This window comes from Cebus imitator, unplaced genomic scaffold (genome assembly GCF_001604975.1).
Source record: "Cebus imitator isolate Cc_AM_T3 unplaced genomic scaffold, Cebus_imitator-1.0 Scaffold355, whole genome shotgun sequence".
NCBI lineage: Eukaryota > Metazoa > Chordata > Mammalia > Primates > Cebidae > Cebus > Cebus imitator.
Genome location: NW_016107670.1, coordinates 815,235 through 833,388, shown reverse-complemented (window position 1 = coordinate 833,388; position 18,154 = coordinate 815,235). Strand labels below are relative to the sequence as shown.

Genomic DNA, 18,154 nt, shown 5'->3' with positions numbered 1-18,154 from the left:
GCAGTTAACCAAAATCTGATCTGGAGACTGGCCCAGACTAAAAGGAGAAAAGCCAATTTCACAGTGAAGCTACCTGTTCCAGTTTTCAAGCAAGTGGATGTCATCTGATCAAATAACAATCTTCCAGGGCCTTTATTTCTGCAGTTTGATTTGACTGCTTATGATGCTGGGTTCTCTTTCTGCAGACAGGAAACAAATATTTGTTTGCTCTTCACAGAATCCAGGCAATAGGGGAGGCCCCAAGTGGACTATGAAATTCTGTGTGATCTGTTTGGTTGTTTTTTTAAATTCCATTCTGTACTAGGGAGAAAACATTTATTTTTTACCTTTTAGTTACCATTGAAGAATTTCCCAACAAAGTCTTTGTTATAGAGAAAATGCTTTTAGTTCTCTATCTGTATTCTTGCTCCAAAATTTAGATTCAACTATTATAGAAGCATGAACAATTTTTTACGTATGATAAATGCAATGTAGTTTTACATCATTATGCGGTTGTAGATTAGGGCAGAGGTGGAGATTAAAGTGTTAAGTCTGCATTAGTTTAAAAAGTTAATCACACTTTACAATGCTGTCCTATCACTTTAAAGACAGAGAGTATTTCCCTTTGTTCTACTTTAAAATAAGATTAAAACAAAATACCTGCTGCCATTGGTGACAGTTGTGAGTTCTGTTCCAGTAACTAAATGGCCTCTTCATGGAGTCTTAAAACACCGTAACACAAGTCCTGTTTTGCTACTAGGAGGTATTTATCTTATATCCAAATCTTTTTTAATTTAAATCCTGAATTTAGTACTGTGCAATAATTAGCACGTTTATATATTATCTATTGCAGTACCCAGTGTTGACAATGTGCAAACTGGACATACATTATTGCTAAATTGTGAATATGAAATTTCTTTTCTGATATTTTATACTAAATTGATTGATTTTTTTTTTTTTTTTTTTTTTGAGACAGAGTCTCACTCTGTCGCCCAAGCTGGAGTGCAGTGGTGCAATCTTGGCTCACTGCAACCTCCACCTCCCGAGTTCAAGCAACTCTCTGCCTCAGCATTCTGAGTAGCTGGGATTACAGGCACCTGCCACCACGCCTGGCTAATTTTTGTATTTTTAGTAGAGACAGGGTTTCACAATCTTGGCCAGGCTGGTCTTGAACTCCTGAGCTCATGATCCACATGCCTTGGCCTCCCAAAGTGCTGGGATTATAGGTGTGAGCCACCACACCTAGCTCCCTAAATTGATCATTAGGAGAAAAGAAAGTGCTTAGTAAGTTGTGGGAAGCAGTTTCATCATGCCCATTGCATCTTGGGACTGCAATTTCTACCCCTTGCATGAGTCTGGTGAGACAGACAATCACACAGCAAAGTTTAAGTGAAGCAACTTTAACTTTATTACTCACAGGCAGCAAGGAACAATAAAAGCTTAAGATTTATGGCAAACAGTCAAGGCTCAGGATAGTTTCCCAGAGCAGATAGAGTCTAGTCTGCACGTAGCTGAGGGACCTTCAAAGCATGCTCCACCCTGAGTTTTATACCTAAGTGATACTTGAGTGCTAGGCTAAAGCACCGTAAGATCCTGTTTTAGGAAGGATGGGAACAGAGCTCAGTCTGATCTGGCCAGTTCCTCCTTATCTGAGAATGTTCCATTTCCAGCACATTCTACAGTTACTCTGAGAACTGCAAGAGAGAAAAAGAGAATGAGCTTGGTCACCAGTGTAATCCAAAGACTTGTTCTGCAAAGCTGCTCCGACACAGGGGTGAATTTATAGACCTAATCCACTACTCTCTCTGTTTCATGTTACAAATAAAAAATAATGAACATATAATAGTGTTGAAAAAAATCAGATGCAAAGTGTTTCTATGTAAAGGGGGATCCTTAAGATCACTTGATTTAAATTCTGAAAAATATACTGATAAAAATATTTAAAAAATTATTTATATTTTTATTTGGTTTATATTCATTTTTAGGATAATAGCTATCAAATTGTGAGCACTCACTGTGTTCCAGCTGCTAGCTTAAGTGCTGTCTATGCATTCTTTTACTTAATCTTCATGACTGTAAGGCAGGCACTCATGTCAACTCCATATCCCAGAATTAGAAATGGACCCATGGAGACTTAAAGTAACATGTCTGCCACCCAGCGAGGCAATGACCAAGCTTAGATTCAAACACAGATCAAAAGATACTGGAATATTGCTTCCAAACTGCAGGCAATGATTCATCAGAGGCTCAAGAAACCAACTGGGGAATCATCAGTAGCATTAAAAAAAATAGATAATAAAATAAAATGACGTAGAATAAAATAGTATAGAAAATAGCCCAGGGTGGCCAGGCACGGTGGCTCACGCCTGTAAACCTAGCACCTTGGGAGGCTGAGGCAGGTGGATCACCTGAGGTCAGGAGTTCAAGACCAGCCTGACCAATATGGTGAAACCGCATCTTAAAGAAAGAAAGAAAGAGAGAAAGAGAGAGAGAGAGAGAGAGAGAAAGAAAGGAAAAGAAAATTGCCTAGCGCATCACAAATAGAGAAAGTATTATTCTGTGAAACTTTTGTTTTAAATACACACGCACACATGTCTGTGTGAACTGATTCTTGATATAGAGTGCATTACTCACTCTGGGTAATGCCTTAAAATATATAAAATATACACTATGCTGAAATCAAAAGCAATAGCAATCTGCTTCTAAAAGGCTGAACATTCAAGTTTAATTTTTAAAAGCTATGTATAGTGACTACAGGATGGAAGATACATGTTAACTCATAGCTAAGTATTCTATTTTTTTAATTCATGCTAAAAGAAGAAAAACATTGTGAAATCAATTCCCCTTCCAGCAGATTGATAAAATTCACAACAAAACCCAACAGAGAGAACTCACAACAAAAAAAATAACATAAACACAAAATCTCATTTATTTTTGTCTGAAGCACACAGGAGCTCACTCAGCACAATAACAGTAAGCAAATCATACAAATATTGAGAAAAAATGTTCCTATGAATACATACATATATATTCTTAAGAGCAGCGATCAGGAGTTTAACAACAATGTAAAGTGGTTTTCTCTAAAGAATGCTTTCTGACAGGCTTTTGGGTAGGAAATGGACAGGTAAATCACTGTCACATAACAGATAAGCTAAGAATAACTTCTGTTACCAAGTCATTTGAACCCCGTGGACTGTGAAAGCCCTCTTGGAATTTACATTTAATTCCATCATTGGCCTGGTTGACTTCCACATTTCACTAAATTTGGACAAGATCTACAAAGTAACCCCTCAATTCTCAATCTCTCACACTCAGGGCTGTGGGAGGGAAGGGCAGGTGAGACCAGTTGTGAGCACATACATGGGGACCAGTGTTAGGATTTTCTAACAGTGTCTTTCTGTGTCTGCACTTCCTTCCAAGCTCTTCCTTTATAGGCATTATTATAAAATGTAAGGTGCAAAGTCATACCTACACTGGCTAGTAGATCTGAAATTGCTAACATCTCCTTAAAGCCATCCCTCCCCACAAAAAAAAAACTTAAAAATTCTTAACAACCCATGCAATTTAAAAACAATTTCAAGTCATTGCTCATAACATACTTCTTAGTTTACCTGTTAATAACTCACAGCATTGCTTTTAAGCATGTGAATGTTTTCAGCCATCACCATCAACTTTAAAAATGGACAACAATGAAAAGGTGTCCAACAGGCTCCAGAAGCATCCAAATTTTGCATCTCTACCTCTCCCATGTATAGCACAAGGTAGAACTGATACAATGTGCCTTCCAGCTTGCCTTTAAAGCTTTCCATATGTCTGGTTCTGAGGTGAAAAGATTAAAAATAGAAGAGCCTGGTAGGGAGTGACAATTCAAAATGCATTGCTAGTTCTCACACCCGTTATGCTTCCTCTCTAAGATCTCAGCTGCAGTTGCCAACAGAGATATTGGAGGGCACACTTGAAAGTCGGCTAAGCATAATGGGGAAGAGTTTCCTACCATTTCTTTCCCTTTAACCTGTAGAATTCTTTCTGAAGTAAAATGAATTTCAATGGGGGCTCAATGCTCACAGCACTAACTTAGACCCCTAGCATGTTCCAAGATCTCCTCTTGTGGTCTGATAATTCAACTAGGGAACAGTCTCCTTGGTCTGTTTAGGACAACCTTTCACATCCTAATCTTCTACTTCCCATGTTTCCCTCTCATTTGAAAATGAAATTTACCTTAGCTGATTAGCCTGCTTTTGTGTTCTGGTTACAAAAATATTTTGTGAATTTATGATAATCGATACTTTTGAATGGTTTTTACCTTTCAAAATCTATTCTGTTGAAAATACCATGGAACATGAGGGAAATGGTGGGGGGTGGAGTGAGGAGGCTGGTAAGTTAATTGTTTCTTTCCTGTCAGAGAGCAAGATATTCAAACAAAAAGTGACAAATAAGATTGGCTTAGAAAAGTGCCCCTCCACAATTCAGAAAGTCAGCCTACACTAGGCAAAGGCAATATTTCAAAGTGCAGAAAATCTGGCCCCAGGTATAGCTAATGCCTGTGGTACAGAAAAAAAAAAAAAAAGCATACATAACATTCAGGAACACCGCACTTGGAGAAATAACACATATAAGTTTTAAGTGATGCAGAGAGATCAAAGTACATATAAACATTTCAACACACCCTATTTTTACTAGGAAAGATATTCTGGTCTTAACACACTATCAGAGCTAAATTTAAATGTTTAACAGGATGGTTGTATACGGCCATTCCTACTGCTTCTGATGCTACGCTTATTTATATCTACTGCACGTGAATCCTAAGTCTACATGAAAACTCATGATCAACATCAAAACGGACACCCTTAAAGAAGGTAAAAGTGCAGGATCTTGCAAATGCTAGAGGCAGTGGCTGCCTGTAAGTAGGTCTTACACATCTCATCTAAATTCCTGAGCCTACTCATTTGGTTAGACACCATGTAACCAAGTTCCTTTGGCAGGGGTTGAGGGATGAAGCGGAAGATTCTTGCCAGCCCCATAGAGAAATGGGGAGAAATTTGGCAGGGCGTCTTTGACATGGTTCAGGAATTAGATATATTAGAAATACAGACTAAGACTGGAAATTGGGTTTACTAAGCTACTTCTCCCACAAAACAATCTCTGTTGTTTATTAAAAAAATAAGACTAAACTTTTGTTCCATCTTTAGGTGTCATAAACACATAATCAAATCTAAAAGTATTTCTTCTAGGGAAAAAAAATGGGCCAATTACTGCTAAATTAGCCTAAGTATGTGAAAATAAAATTTATACTACATGAGGGGGAACTGTGTTTTTTGTTCTGTAAATATGGAGTTAGCTATATTATATAAAGTTTTCTACTATAAGATAATATTAAAGAGTCACTCCTAAGCTCTAGGAATGAGTATTATAATATATTAAGAAAGTCTATTCTTTTTCTTTGCTCATTTATAGTATTTGTAATTAATAAGAAAAATATAGAATTTAAATAACATTCACACCAATACTTAAAGATTTATCATAAGGTCATAATTTGGTTTTAATTCTAGGTTATGGGAAAACACACTGTGACAGGAAGCATAAAAATACTCTTTGCTTTGTAATGTTCCTGGATGTCTAGTAAGAATTAAGTCCTATTAATGTAAATAATAAGTAGGACATTATATACTTTTCATTATCCTAAAATTTGAATGTCCTAAAAATTATAAGGAGTTAAACAGAAAATTGGAAGAAATTAGAAAATAGAGTGCTTTCAATATACAGGGTTTAAAGATTTTTAACAATATTTCTTTAACAGGATTTGTCCTTCATTTTAAAATTCTAACAGACTGATATTTAAGTATGGAATTTCAACAACTACGACATATTGTTTGGGTGGAATAGGCCGTGGCAATGGAACTGGTCTTGTTAGTATTGGCAGCTCCTGGATGCCCAGCACCTGACCTAGTTTACAAAGACTCCAGTCTACATAAATTCCATAAAGCATGGAATTTGTTTCTCTTCTAATAAGATGGAAGCAATGATAACATCTCACTGTTATAAGTTGATTTTTAAGGTACACAAAAATACAACTATTTATGCCATGTAATTACATGAATAATATTCCTAAGAGACTTTAAATCTTTAATACCCAACTTCTGTCAAACACTTTGAAGCACAAAACTATATTAAGAAAGCATGTGGCATTCAATTTCTGACATTCATCCTCAAAGAAGGCAAAGCACAACACTAACACATCTCTGAAATGCAAATTCCATTAAGTGCAAATTTCTAAAACACAAGGTCAATCTAGAAACATGTTTTAAAATTCAACAAGTTCTCTTTTTAAATTAGTATTCTCCATATATAATTTTCAAACACAATCTGAAGTGATTTTCTAACATTTGTTCGCAGTCTAACTTTGCTCTCTCATAAAAATATACTCTCATGGGTCCATTTCAGTTTTCTAAGTTTTGCATTTATTAGCTCAAAATGTCTAACCTTTTAGGAACATCTTTTCTTTCCACATTTTCAAATACGAAAAGGGCTTTGCTTAAATCTCATCGTACCACCAGTGATAGCATTCCCTTCTGTTTGAGCTTAAAGTAAGTCTGAGCAGCTCCAAAGGGAGACATTTTCATGAAATTTATGAACCCTCTCAACCAAAGTTGAGAATTAGTGCAACTTCCTTCAAACGATTTGTCAAGTGAATACTGTAACTAGACACAGAAAGGGATAGTCATCCCAAGAACAAGGTACTATTTTTTGACTTTCTAACTCCACCTGGGCACAAGGGAGATGCAGAACCACACTAATCCCAGGAGAACTTCGTAGATGCCCGAGGGTCTTACACTGAGCTGGAAAACGGAACCACCTGCTTTCCGCCCACATAAACCTCCTCAATATTTCGATCATCTCCTGAAAGAAAAATCAAGGAATCATGTATAAAGTCCTTTTGTGTCAATAATTATCTTCATTGCCATTGGGAGAGATTTTTTTTTTTAAAGATACTTCTAGGAGAGGAGATACCAAAAGCTGCTTTCCCCCCACCTTCAGATCGTTTATATTCTGAACAGGAAGACATGATCAGTAGAAAATGCCATAGCTAATTTCATGATTAGGGTCTGAATTCTGCTCCAGGGGCAGAAATCACATAAAGTTGAATCACCCCCTATAGCTGTCCTTTCTCAGCTAACGTGGTTGGTTTACATTTTGCCCCCATGGAGAAAGAAATACTTTACATATTTCTTACACTCCAGAAGCAGTTCCTCAAGAAGTAACACATGTGTCTTTCCATCTCAAGTTCACTGAGATCACTCTGAGCTCACTCAACAGGATGGGACATAGAGTAGAATCTTCTGCATTACTGTTTCTCTCAGTGAATGGAATTGAACATGAGTACATTACAAGCACATTTATGAACCCTCTCAACCAGAGTTGAGAATTAGTGCAACTTCCTTTGAACAAAGGTGAGACTTTGAACACGTGGTGAGACTCTACTATGTATTTGTCACAAAAACATGGTAAGGCAGAATGTCAGATACTGAATGAGTGCAAGAGGAATGAACATGAAAATCTCTTCCCCTTTGGCCTTCTATTTCTCAGCTTAGAACTTATGACTAGAGAGAGCCATGTGCACTTCAAATAGAACCTTTAAATAATATGCCACCAATGGGCTTAATGCTTCAGAGTGTTAAAAAAAAAATGAATCAAAGCAAATTATCATAAATAGAGTTTAACATACGGCATGATAAATACAGAGAGCCATAGCCAAGAAAAAGACAGGCAAAGGTTTTATTTAATATTTAGCATAGAGACATACATTCACCTACCTAAATAGAAGAACTTCTGGATAACAGCCTAAAATAGAAAATAAAGGTAATAAGAAAGAATAGTTCGTGCATTTAGAAAAGTAAATTCACAGCTGACAATGGTTGGCAAGCCCAGAAATATGAATTTACTTCTCAATGGCAAAATCTACTTCTATTAATTAAAAAAGAAATAGGTACATGCTTTTAAAAAACCTCCCAGAACAACAAAATAATCCATTGGCAATTAACAGTTCACCTATTGTGTGAAAGTTCTGGGTATGTAACTTTAGAGTCATCATGGAAAAGGTATTATATAAATTAAAGAAATTGGGCCGGGCGCGGTGGCTCAAGCCTGTAATCCCAGCACTTTGGGAGGCCGAGGCGGGTGGATCACAAGGTCAAGAGATCGAGACCATCCTGGTCAACATGGTGAAACCCCGTCTCTACTAAAAATACAAAAAATTAGCTGGGCATGGTGGTGCATGCCTGTAATCCCAGCTACTCAGGAGGCTGAGGCAGGAGAATTGCCTGAACCCAGGAGGCGGAGGTTTGCGGTGAGCCGAGATCGAGCCATTGCACTCCAGCCTGGGTAACATGAGCGAAACTCTGTCTCAAAAAAAAAATAAAATAAAATAAAATAAATTAAAGAAATTAGTAAAATAATTCAAATATTTCAAGAGGTATATGATGTAAGACAAGCTTGTCCAATCTACTTTATTGTGTTGTTGTTCTGTTTTGTTTGTTTTAGGCTTTTAGCAGCCCGAAGTCATGGTTTTTAGTTTCTGTCTCTAGTGATAAGCAGAAAAGAGGGGTGAGGGACGGGACTTTATTGGCCCAACCAGAAACAGAAACTAAGAACCCGTGACTGTATTATCTCCCTTGGATACCCCTGATGTAAGAAAAATGACTAAAACTATTCCCTAGAGCCCTATTCCCAGAAATTAATTCTAATAAGAGAGTAAAAGAATAAACAATATAAAAATAATGATGGGATCAGGACACGCTATCCTCAAATCAAAAGCAGGAAGGTCATTCTGACCCTCCCTTCACCCCTCACCCCAATGCAGGTTATAAGACCAGGTAAAGGGTGTCCTCCTTATAACTAATCTCTGAAGACAACGAGTCGCAGAGAAGAATCTGAACCAACAGGCCTTGCTAAGTCCCCTCTAGCTTATTACCACTCGATCACACTCTTTGTCCTATCATATTTCTCTACAATGCTCCACTCTTCATCAAACCTAGTATAAAAATACCCAAGTTTACCCATTTCTTTGGGTCTTTACTTCCTTACGAAGGAAGTCAGTTAATGTGAAAAGTCTGGCAGACACATAAAAATCAGTCAGATACTGTTTTCAGATTTTCTAGGATTTTGGTCTCCATAATTTAAGTTCATCACATGACTTCCCTTTCTTGACTTTGGGTTGTCTAGTGATGGCCTATAAAGTTCAAGTCAAGTTCTAGCTGTCACTTATTATCTGTAAGACCTTAGGAAATTAATTTTCTAAGGATTCATTTCCTGATTTCTACAACAATAGTAACTAGCAATTACAACTATGTCTATTAGCTGGACACAGTGGCACGTGCCTGTAGTCCCAGTTACTTGGGAGGTTGAGGCAGGAAAATCACTTGAACCCAGGAGGTGGAGGTTGCAGTGAGCTGAGATTGCGTCACCGCACTCCAGCCTGGCAACAGAGCAAGACTCCGTCTCAAAAAAACAAAACAAAACAAAAAAAAACTTTAATATATTTATTATCACATTTACTCTCATAAGTAGATCAATTTAGAAATGACAATAGTTAATTCTTTTTTTAGAAAGAAAAAAGTTTATTGTATCCACAGGAAAACACTTTATGATAAAGCAACAAAGTTCATTTTCTTATAAAATTAAAAACATTGACATAACAGAGTGGGCAAGAGCCTCGTCTCTGGTAGTCAGAAAGCCCCAGGTGTGAGTCCAAACTGTGCCTACTAATCACTGGCTATGAGTCTTTACGTAAATCACTTAACCTCCCTTAAGCAACACTGCCTCTATAAATTAACATGGCAACATAAACAGTACCTACTCCCTTAGAGTTGCTCTGATGATTGAACAAAATTAGGTATGAAAGTGCCTAATCCCATACCTACCCAGCACATAGCAAGTGTTCAATGAGTTCTGGTTACATTATGGCTGTTTATAGCCAAATACATTCAAATATACAAACACATTCAAAATAGAAAAGTTTTGTTAATACCATTATTCTTAACATTGCTGTCAAAAAATTACAATAATTATCAAAGGGCTCTAGTGTCCCTTTTAAGATTTTCCTGCATGCCATTAAAATGTTTCAGTTTCTATTTTCTTTTATAGAGGGAAGCTGTTACAGCGACTTTATGAAATAAATGCGTTTTGATTAACTCTCTTTTACTTACCTCAGAAATATCACCAAAAAAATCCCCATAAAACAGGTCAATGGGAGAGTCAGATGCTTTGGGGTTGATCAGGAGGGCATCAAATTCCTTGCCCACTTCAAAGTTTCCGATCTCACTATCCAGCCCCAGGGCTACAGAGAACAAGCGAATAAACAGTCAGGATTACAAGCCATCACACCACACTAATGTCTCAGTTGGTAAGGACAGATTCTGCCAACATGTCGCTGGGAGAAAAAAAATTAGTATCTTAACAGTGAGACAGAAAAGCACTCTCATTCTAATAGGTCACAAGACTTCTACTTACAAAAAGCGGAGTAACTACAGGAAAGCAAAATCTGGGAATAAAAACAGTTCCCTTCATCACTGTATCGTAATTCTGATTTGTCTATTTCAGCTCTATTGGTGTACTTCATAGCCCAGCTGGTCTATGCTTTTCATTTATCCCTCTAAGAAACATGATGATTAACATAATACCTTTCCTCTTTTTCCCTTCTATTCTCCCCAAAACACTTCAACTCCTTGCCTTGCCTTTTTTGTTCTTTCTGTTCCATGAAATAGCTGACAAGATTTATTTTCATGGCAGTGAAATGAACCTTGCATAAATAAAAAATAATTATCCTTTTGCACATTTGTCAATGCAGGCATATCCATCAGAAATTCCTTAGTTTAAATCTTTTGAATGGAAAAAGAAAAAAACCTCACTTCTCAAAGTGAACAGATTCTCATAGCTCAAAAGTCCCAAAGCTTTTGAAAACAGACCAATCTCTTTGCAACCTTGAAGGTTTTCTGGTTGCCAGAAAAGAATGGTTTTCTAAAATAGAGCACAGGCCGATAACATCTATTGACTTGGCTCATCTCATAGCTACAAATCATGTTCCAAGATTATTGGATACCAAGGAAGAACATCTCTCATTTTTATGATTTAGTTTCAGAAAAATGGGGGTAGTTGGCTTTCCTCTCAAACGGAGGTATTGAATCTAAAGTTCCTTAAAGCCTGTAATCTGAGGAAGGTGTACACTGGGGTCACAAATGGAAGCATGAATAAAAGGAAGGTTAACCAGAGTGCAGTATTATTTATTTCAATTTTTGCATGTATTTTTTGCATTTTATCACTGCTAAAAGTTTTATGTGAAAATATTGAATTGATTGCCTCTGTTAGGCAATATCTAATACATTATATTTCTACATGTAGGCATCCAGAAACTGTGGCATTTTTCTAAACACTGACTTAGAAATCTTACTTGTTCTTAAAAGATTCTTTAAAGGGCAACTCTTATTCTCAGAAAAGAAAAATGGCTTTTTAGCTAAAGTACTCTCTTTAGCAAGACAGGGGTATGAAAATAATCCAATATGTTAAAAGGAGCCAGGTGGCTTCTACTAATTGTATGGGGAAGGACTGAATGTAATAGAAAAGCACTGGACATTCTCTCCTCCTTCAATGATTACTTCTTTTTGCCCTTGACAAAGAAGCATGTCAAGTATGAGTTTTTAATGACTGGATTCAACATAAAATTGTTGTGCATTTAATAGACCAGATAACCAGATGCAGTGACTAGCTGGGGTTTAGGCAAGTTTGATGATATATATAAACCAAGTGGGCTTTTCAGTAGAGCCTAGAGAGTTCAGGAATGAACTAACCAAGAAAGACACAATTCTTTTCAGTGAATTTGTAAACTGATATAAATTCAAATTGTTGCACATAGACCCCAATGGGCTGGTAAGTGACTCGAATGCATTTCAGGAAATGCAGTTTGGCTGCCTTTGGAGTAAATGTTGGTTGACTCTGTAAAGATAATTTATGCTCATCTTGATCTTGAGAGTGAATGGAAAGGCCATGGCAGTAATGGGAAAATGCCACACTTTAAATACAGATCCATTCATCTCATTTTACTCCGACTATAGTAGAGAGACAAACTAAGGAAAAGAAATTCCATGAGCAAGCCCAGTGACCCAGAAAATAGATTTAAAAGCTACACAGCAAAGTAGAAACGATTAGGTAGGCACCCATGCTGGCTTCATCAAAGAAACAGGATCCTGATGAAGTAACTCAGAGAGCCTAGAATTCAAAAAGCACTACTTAAATACAACTCGTTGGTAATACAACCACAGACGGCAGAATAACTATTCAAACTCAAATTCGGATGTGAAAAGATAATGGTGGTATGGGTGAAAGGTTGTAACACTTATTAAAATAGTGAGTGATGTGAAATTTGGGATTTTAGAAAATGAAACCATAAGACTTTGGGAAATCCAAAAAAGAAAAAAAACCCAACCCTGTATTTGTTTTTCTTGAAATGTGCTTATGATGTTCATCATAGGCCCCAACACTCAAAGAAGATGTGAGAAGTCTCTTCCCAGGATAATCTTGGCTTTGATTGTCCTCCATTAGTAAAACCCAGGGTGTCTATCATAAATCTGCACTCAAATATGTTTCTAAGCTATATCTACATTTTGATTTCTTACTAGCTCCCTAGGGTTTCATACTATGTTTCACTATCAGATTACATTTATATTTGACCAATTTTTTTTCCATAACAATACAGTTACCAGTGAGAACTGGGAATAGCTGATGAGCAATATTTGCATATCAACCAACTATATTTTTGCATCTTTATCCTTTTAAAGAGGTTTGAGTAATTAGTGTACTTAAGTATATGAACCAAATGCATGGTCTTGGCAGGAATTTATACAGGAAGAGACTGTAGTGGAAGGGCAGAAAGTCAGAATTTGCATGTTGGCTTATGATTATGTGGATTCAACTCATAGCGCACTGTGTCTTGACAGCTGTGTAAGCCTCACTCAGGCTTCTTGTTTGTAAAACAGAATGAATAATAGTGGTTGTGAGGATTAAATAACAACACATATAAAGCGTGTTATATGTTTCCTATCACAAGGAAAGAACTCAGTAAGCCTTGGCTATTATTTTACTATTATGATCATCACTGAGGCCACGGGAGAGCAAGTTACTTGACTCAATGGAAAAATGGATTCTTTATTTATCTGGAGACTCTGTTGCCCAGGCTGAAGTTGTAGTGGCGCGATCACTGCTCACTGCAGCCTCTACCTCCCTGGGCTCAGGTGATCCCCCCACCTCAGCCTCCCAAGTAGCCAGGACTCTAGGCACACTCTGCCACACCAGCTAATTTTTCTATTTTTTTGTAGAGACAGGGTTTTGCTACATTGCCCAGGCTGGTCTCAAACTCTTGGGCTCAAGCGATCTGCCTGCCTCAGCCTCCCGAAGTGCTGGGATTACAGACGTGAGCTACTGTGACTCTTAGGTGCCCTGCCTAAGAATGGATTATTCTAAAGAATTCATAGGCATGTAACCAATGTAATATCCATTAAAACAGTATGATAACTGTGTCTCAGACATCTGTTCTACCAAAGACAGTGAATTCACTGAAGGAATGATTCCTCCTTCAGTGAACATTACTTTACTGGCTGAGTTCTGGGTATGTCACATGAGATGTGATCATTATGAATATCGGTTTTTCTAATACCAAGCATGCACCTTCATACTACATCCAAGGACACAGATCAGCATGGTTGCATTTTGCATGAGAGAAAATGTAATAGTCATTACCTTGGCTTCCTCCAAGAGTAGCTAGTCTGAAGACTTCTTTGAGGGTGAGGCTTTTCTCATTTACCTTATTAATTAAAAGGATATTGGAAGCCATCACTGCTCTTCTGATTGCATCAAGCATGGAATATGAATAGCCACCAGCCACGTCTACAGTAGGTAAAATAAAACCAAAACAGTAACCTTATGAGGATAAGTGGAATAATAGATATATGATTGTTTTTATGACATTCAGTCCTTAATGTACTTTTTATAGTTAAAGCTCTTAACTATAAACATAAATAGCCATAGACTAAGATTTAAAGCAATTCAAAATCTAATTAGTATCAAATGCCCACTTTAGTTTCCTATACCTGCTGCAACTAATTATCACAAATTTTCTAGCTTAAAACAGCAGAAATTTATTCTCTCACTATTTGGAGGTCAGAAGTCTGAAATTAAAGTATTGGCAGGACCACAATCCCCACAGGAACTCTAAGGAAGAATCCTTCCTTGCTTGTCTCAGCTTCTGGTGGCTCCCAGCATTTCTTGGCTTGTGGCAGCATCACTCCAATCTCTGTCTCCATCCTCAAATAGCCCTATTCTCCCTGTGTCTTTTATTTGTCTCTCTTCCTGTCTCTTCTAAGGATATTGATCACTGGATTTAGGACCCACTCTATTTCAGAATGATCACATCTTGAGATCTTCACCTTAATTATATCTACAAAGCCCTTTATTCCAAATGAGGCCACATTTACAGATTCCGGTAGACATCTTTTAGGGACCCACAATTCAACCCAATGCAATACTCAAATGGTTTTAAAAGCCAAGAGAAGAAACTCTTACCTCTGAATATTCTATGAACACTCACAGAAATTGTTCAAATATGGCTGCATAGTTATAAGGATAATTTAGATAACATGTGGTTTAAAATAAGCTCATGGTTCTATCCAGTAAAAATTTATCCTAACTTTGTTCTAATCCAGATGGGAGTTTTGGGAAATTAAAAATCCACTTCTTTGTAATTTTTATGAAGAGCTTTTAGAATGAACTTGTGTATTTTGGGAAATTAGTGTAATAAATGAGCAATACTAATGCAGACAGCTCTGTATTTTGGTGGGCATGATTAAATGAAGAATGAGATTTTAGCAATTTAAAGTCCCTAATCATAATCAAATGAAATACTACCTTTAACAAGAATGAACATGGGATTATTAAATGAGTGTGTATAAATAAATTTCAAGTTAGTATGTTTTATTAAAAGAAAACACATTTATAGCTAATCAAATAAGCTTCATATTTTGTGTTCCTTCTGTCACTTCTAGGTAGACATATGTAATTGTTAGTGCCTATAGATTTGTTGCAAAAACAAAATAATTGCCTATTTAGTAGTAACTCTAGGAGGAAGATCCAAGATGGCCGTTTAGGAATAGCTCAGAGTTGCAGCTCCCAGTGAAAGTGCAGAGGGTGAGTGGACACCGCATTTTTATTGGCCACGGACCAGGAGATACCCAGGCGGATGAGCCCCATGGGTCACCAGCGCGGCTGTTGTAGCCAGCGTGGTTCTTTTGGTCGGCTTGGCTGCTTTGCTCTGTGTGGCTGCTTTATTGGCACGGTGGCCGGCGGTTCTCCATACAAAATACACTGGTCCGGGTGCTCTTTTGGCAGGTGATTAGAGACCCGGGAAGTCGCCCATTCATCTGATTAAAGAGGGGACTGAACACGGAGCCAGGCCAGGAGATTCCTGGGCAAAAAAAACTGCCACGAATCTCAGCACTGCTGTTTAAGCTGGCGCAGTGAGTGACCGCAGGGGAAATCACACAGATCCCAGGGCACCCTTTCAACAGGCGACTGGGATAGAGTTGACTCTTCAACTAAAAAAGAAAAAAAAAAGGCTCTGAGGCAGGGAGACAGGTGATCAGGCTTGGTCCAACCCCCACAAAAGAACAGCAATCAGAAACTCTCTGGATTGAGAGTTTTACAGCAAGAGCAGCTGAACCTGGGACGGTCCAGCTCTGCGGGGGAGGGGCGTCCGCCATTACCAAGGCACTCCAACACTACGGAGGTAGTCAGCCAATGCTGAGGCAGCCTGCCGTTGCCAAGGCAACCCGCCATTGCTGAGGCTACCCACTGTTGCCAAGGCAACCTGCCATTACAGAGAGAGTCCTCCAGGCCACCATTGCCGAGGCAGTTCTAACTACACCCATATAAACAAGACTGCTGGGAAGTTTACACAGCAGCTGGGCAGAGCCCACAGCAGTTCAGCAAAGCCTCTGCAGGCAGACAGTGAACAGGCTGCCTCCTTGCTGGGCAGGGCAGCCCTGAAAAAAAAAAGGCAGCAGCACAACAGAAACTCATAAATAAAGGCCTAACTCCCTGGGACAGAGCACCTGCGAACAAAAAGCGGTTTATGAGTTCTGCTGCAGCAGACCTAAACGTACCTGCCCAGCAGCTCTGAATGAACAACGGAGCTCAGAGCTCAGCACTTGAGCCCCTATAAAGGACAGACTGTCTCCTCAAGCAGCTCCCTGACCCCTGTATATCCAAAGAGTCACCTCATGAAGGAGAGATCAGACTGACATTTGGTGGGTATCCTTCTGGGACAAAGATAGCAGAAGAAGAAACTGGTAGCAACCCATACTCTTCTACAGCTGCTGCAGGTGATCCCCAGGCAAGCAGGGCCTGGAGTGGACCTCAGCAGTCCTACAGCAGAGGGGCCAGACTGTTAGAAGGAAAACTAAGAAACAGAAATAACTTCATCATCAACAAACAGAACATCCACTCAGAGACCCAATCTGAAAGTCAGAAACTACAAAGACGACAGGTAGATAAATCCATAAAGATGGGAAGAAACCAGCGTAAAAAGGATGAAACCACCCAAAACCAGAATGCCTCTCCTCCTACAAGGGATCACAACTCCTCACCAGCAAGGGAACAAGGTTGGATGGAGAACGAGTGTGATGAAATGACAGAATCAGACTTCAGGAGGTGGGTAGTAAGAAGCTTCTGTGAACTAAAAGAACATGTTCTAACCCAATGCAAAGAAACTAAGAACCTTAGAAAAAGATTTGACGAAATGCTAATGAGAATGGTCAAATTAGAAAGGAATATAAGTGAATTGATGGAGCTGAAAAACACAACATGAGAACTTTGCAAAGCATGCACAAGTTTCAACAGCCGAATTGACCAAGCAGAAGAAAGGGTGTCAGAGGTCGAAGATCAACTCAATGAAATAAAACGAGAAGGCACAATTAGAGAAAAAGGGGGAAAAAGGAATGAACAAAGTCTCCAAGAAATGTGGGACTATGTGAAAAGACCTAATCTACGTTTGATAGGTGTACCTGAATGCGATGAAGAGAATGAATCCAAGCTGGAAAATACTCTTCAGGATATTATCCAGGAAAACCTCCCCAACCTGGCAAGGCAGGCCAATATTCAAGTCCAGGAAATACAGAGAACACCACAGAGATATTCCTCACAAAGACCTACCCCAAGGCACATAATTGTCAGATTCACCAGGGTTGAAATGAAGGAGAAAATACTAAGGGCAGCCAGAGAGAAAGGTCAGGTTACCCACAAAGGGAAGTCCATCAGACTCACAGCAGATCTCTCAGCAGAAACCCTACAAGCCAGAAGAGAGTGGGGGCCAATATTCAACATCCTTAGAAAAGAACTTTCAACCCAGAATCTCATATCCAGCCAAACTAAGCTTCATAAGTGAAAGAAAAATAAAATCCTTTGCGAACAAGCTAGTACTCAGAGATTTAGTCACCATCAGGCCTGCTTTATAAGAGCTCCTGAAAGAGGCTCTACACATAGAAAGGAACAACCAGTACCAGCCACTCCAAAAACATGCCAAATGGTAAAGAGCATCAACATAATGTAGAATCTGCATCAACTAATGGGCAAAACAGCCAGCTAGTACCAAAATGGCAGTATCAAATTCACACATAACAATATTAACCCTAAATGTAAATGGACTAAATGCCCCAATCAAAAGACACAGACTAGCAAATTGGATAAAAAGCCAAAGCCCATTGGTGTGCTGTATCCAGGAAACCCATCTCACATGCAAGGATACACAAAGGCTCAAAATAAAGGAATGAAGGAAGATTTACCAAGCAAATGGGGAGCAAAAAAAAGCAGGAGTTGCAATTCTCATTTCCGATAAAATAGACTTTAAAGCAACAAAGATCAAAAGAGACAAAGAAAGGCATTACATAATGGTAAAAGGATCAATGCAACAAGAAGAGCTAACGATCCTAAATATATACACACCCAATACAGGAGCACCCAGATACATAAGGCAAGTTCTTAAAGACCTACAAAGAGACTTAGACTACCACACAATTATAGTGGGAGACTTTAACACCCCATTGTCAATATTAGACAGATCAACCAGACAGAAAATTAA

General features: G+C 38.4%; 1 protein-coding gene across 4 annotated transcripts in view; it reads right to left on the bottom strand.

The window, feature by feature from the left end:
- Nucleotides 1-2,885: 2,885 nt before the first annotated feature.
- Nucleotides 2,886-18,154, bottom strand: part of GDA (guanine deaminase) — a 117,398-nt gene continuing 102,129 nt past the window's right edge. For 3 of the 4 annotated variants that reach the window (XM_017506382.1, XM_017506381.2, XM_037730610.1), the window contains 4 exons: nt 13,765-13,911; nt 10,182-10,312; nt 7,791-7,818; nt 2,886-6,876 (listed from right to left, as the gene is read on the bottom strand). In XM_017506382.1, the coding sequence (XP_017361871.1) occupies nt 6,806-6,876; nt 7,791-7,818; nt 10,182-10,312; nt 13,765-13,911 (377 nt within the window). In that variant the 3' untranslated portion in view covers nt 2,886-6,805. The remainder of the gene's footprint in view (nt 6,877-7,790; nt 7,819-10,181; nt 10,313-13,764; nt 13,912-18,154) is intronic. The other variant, XM_037730609.1, reaches the window with a different exon arrangement.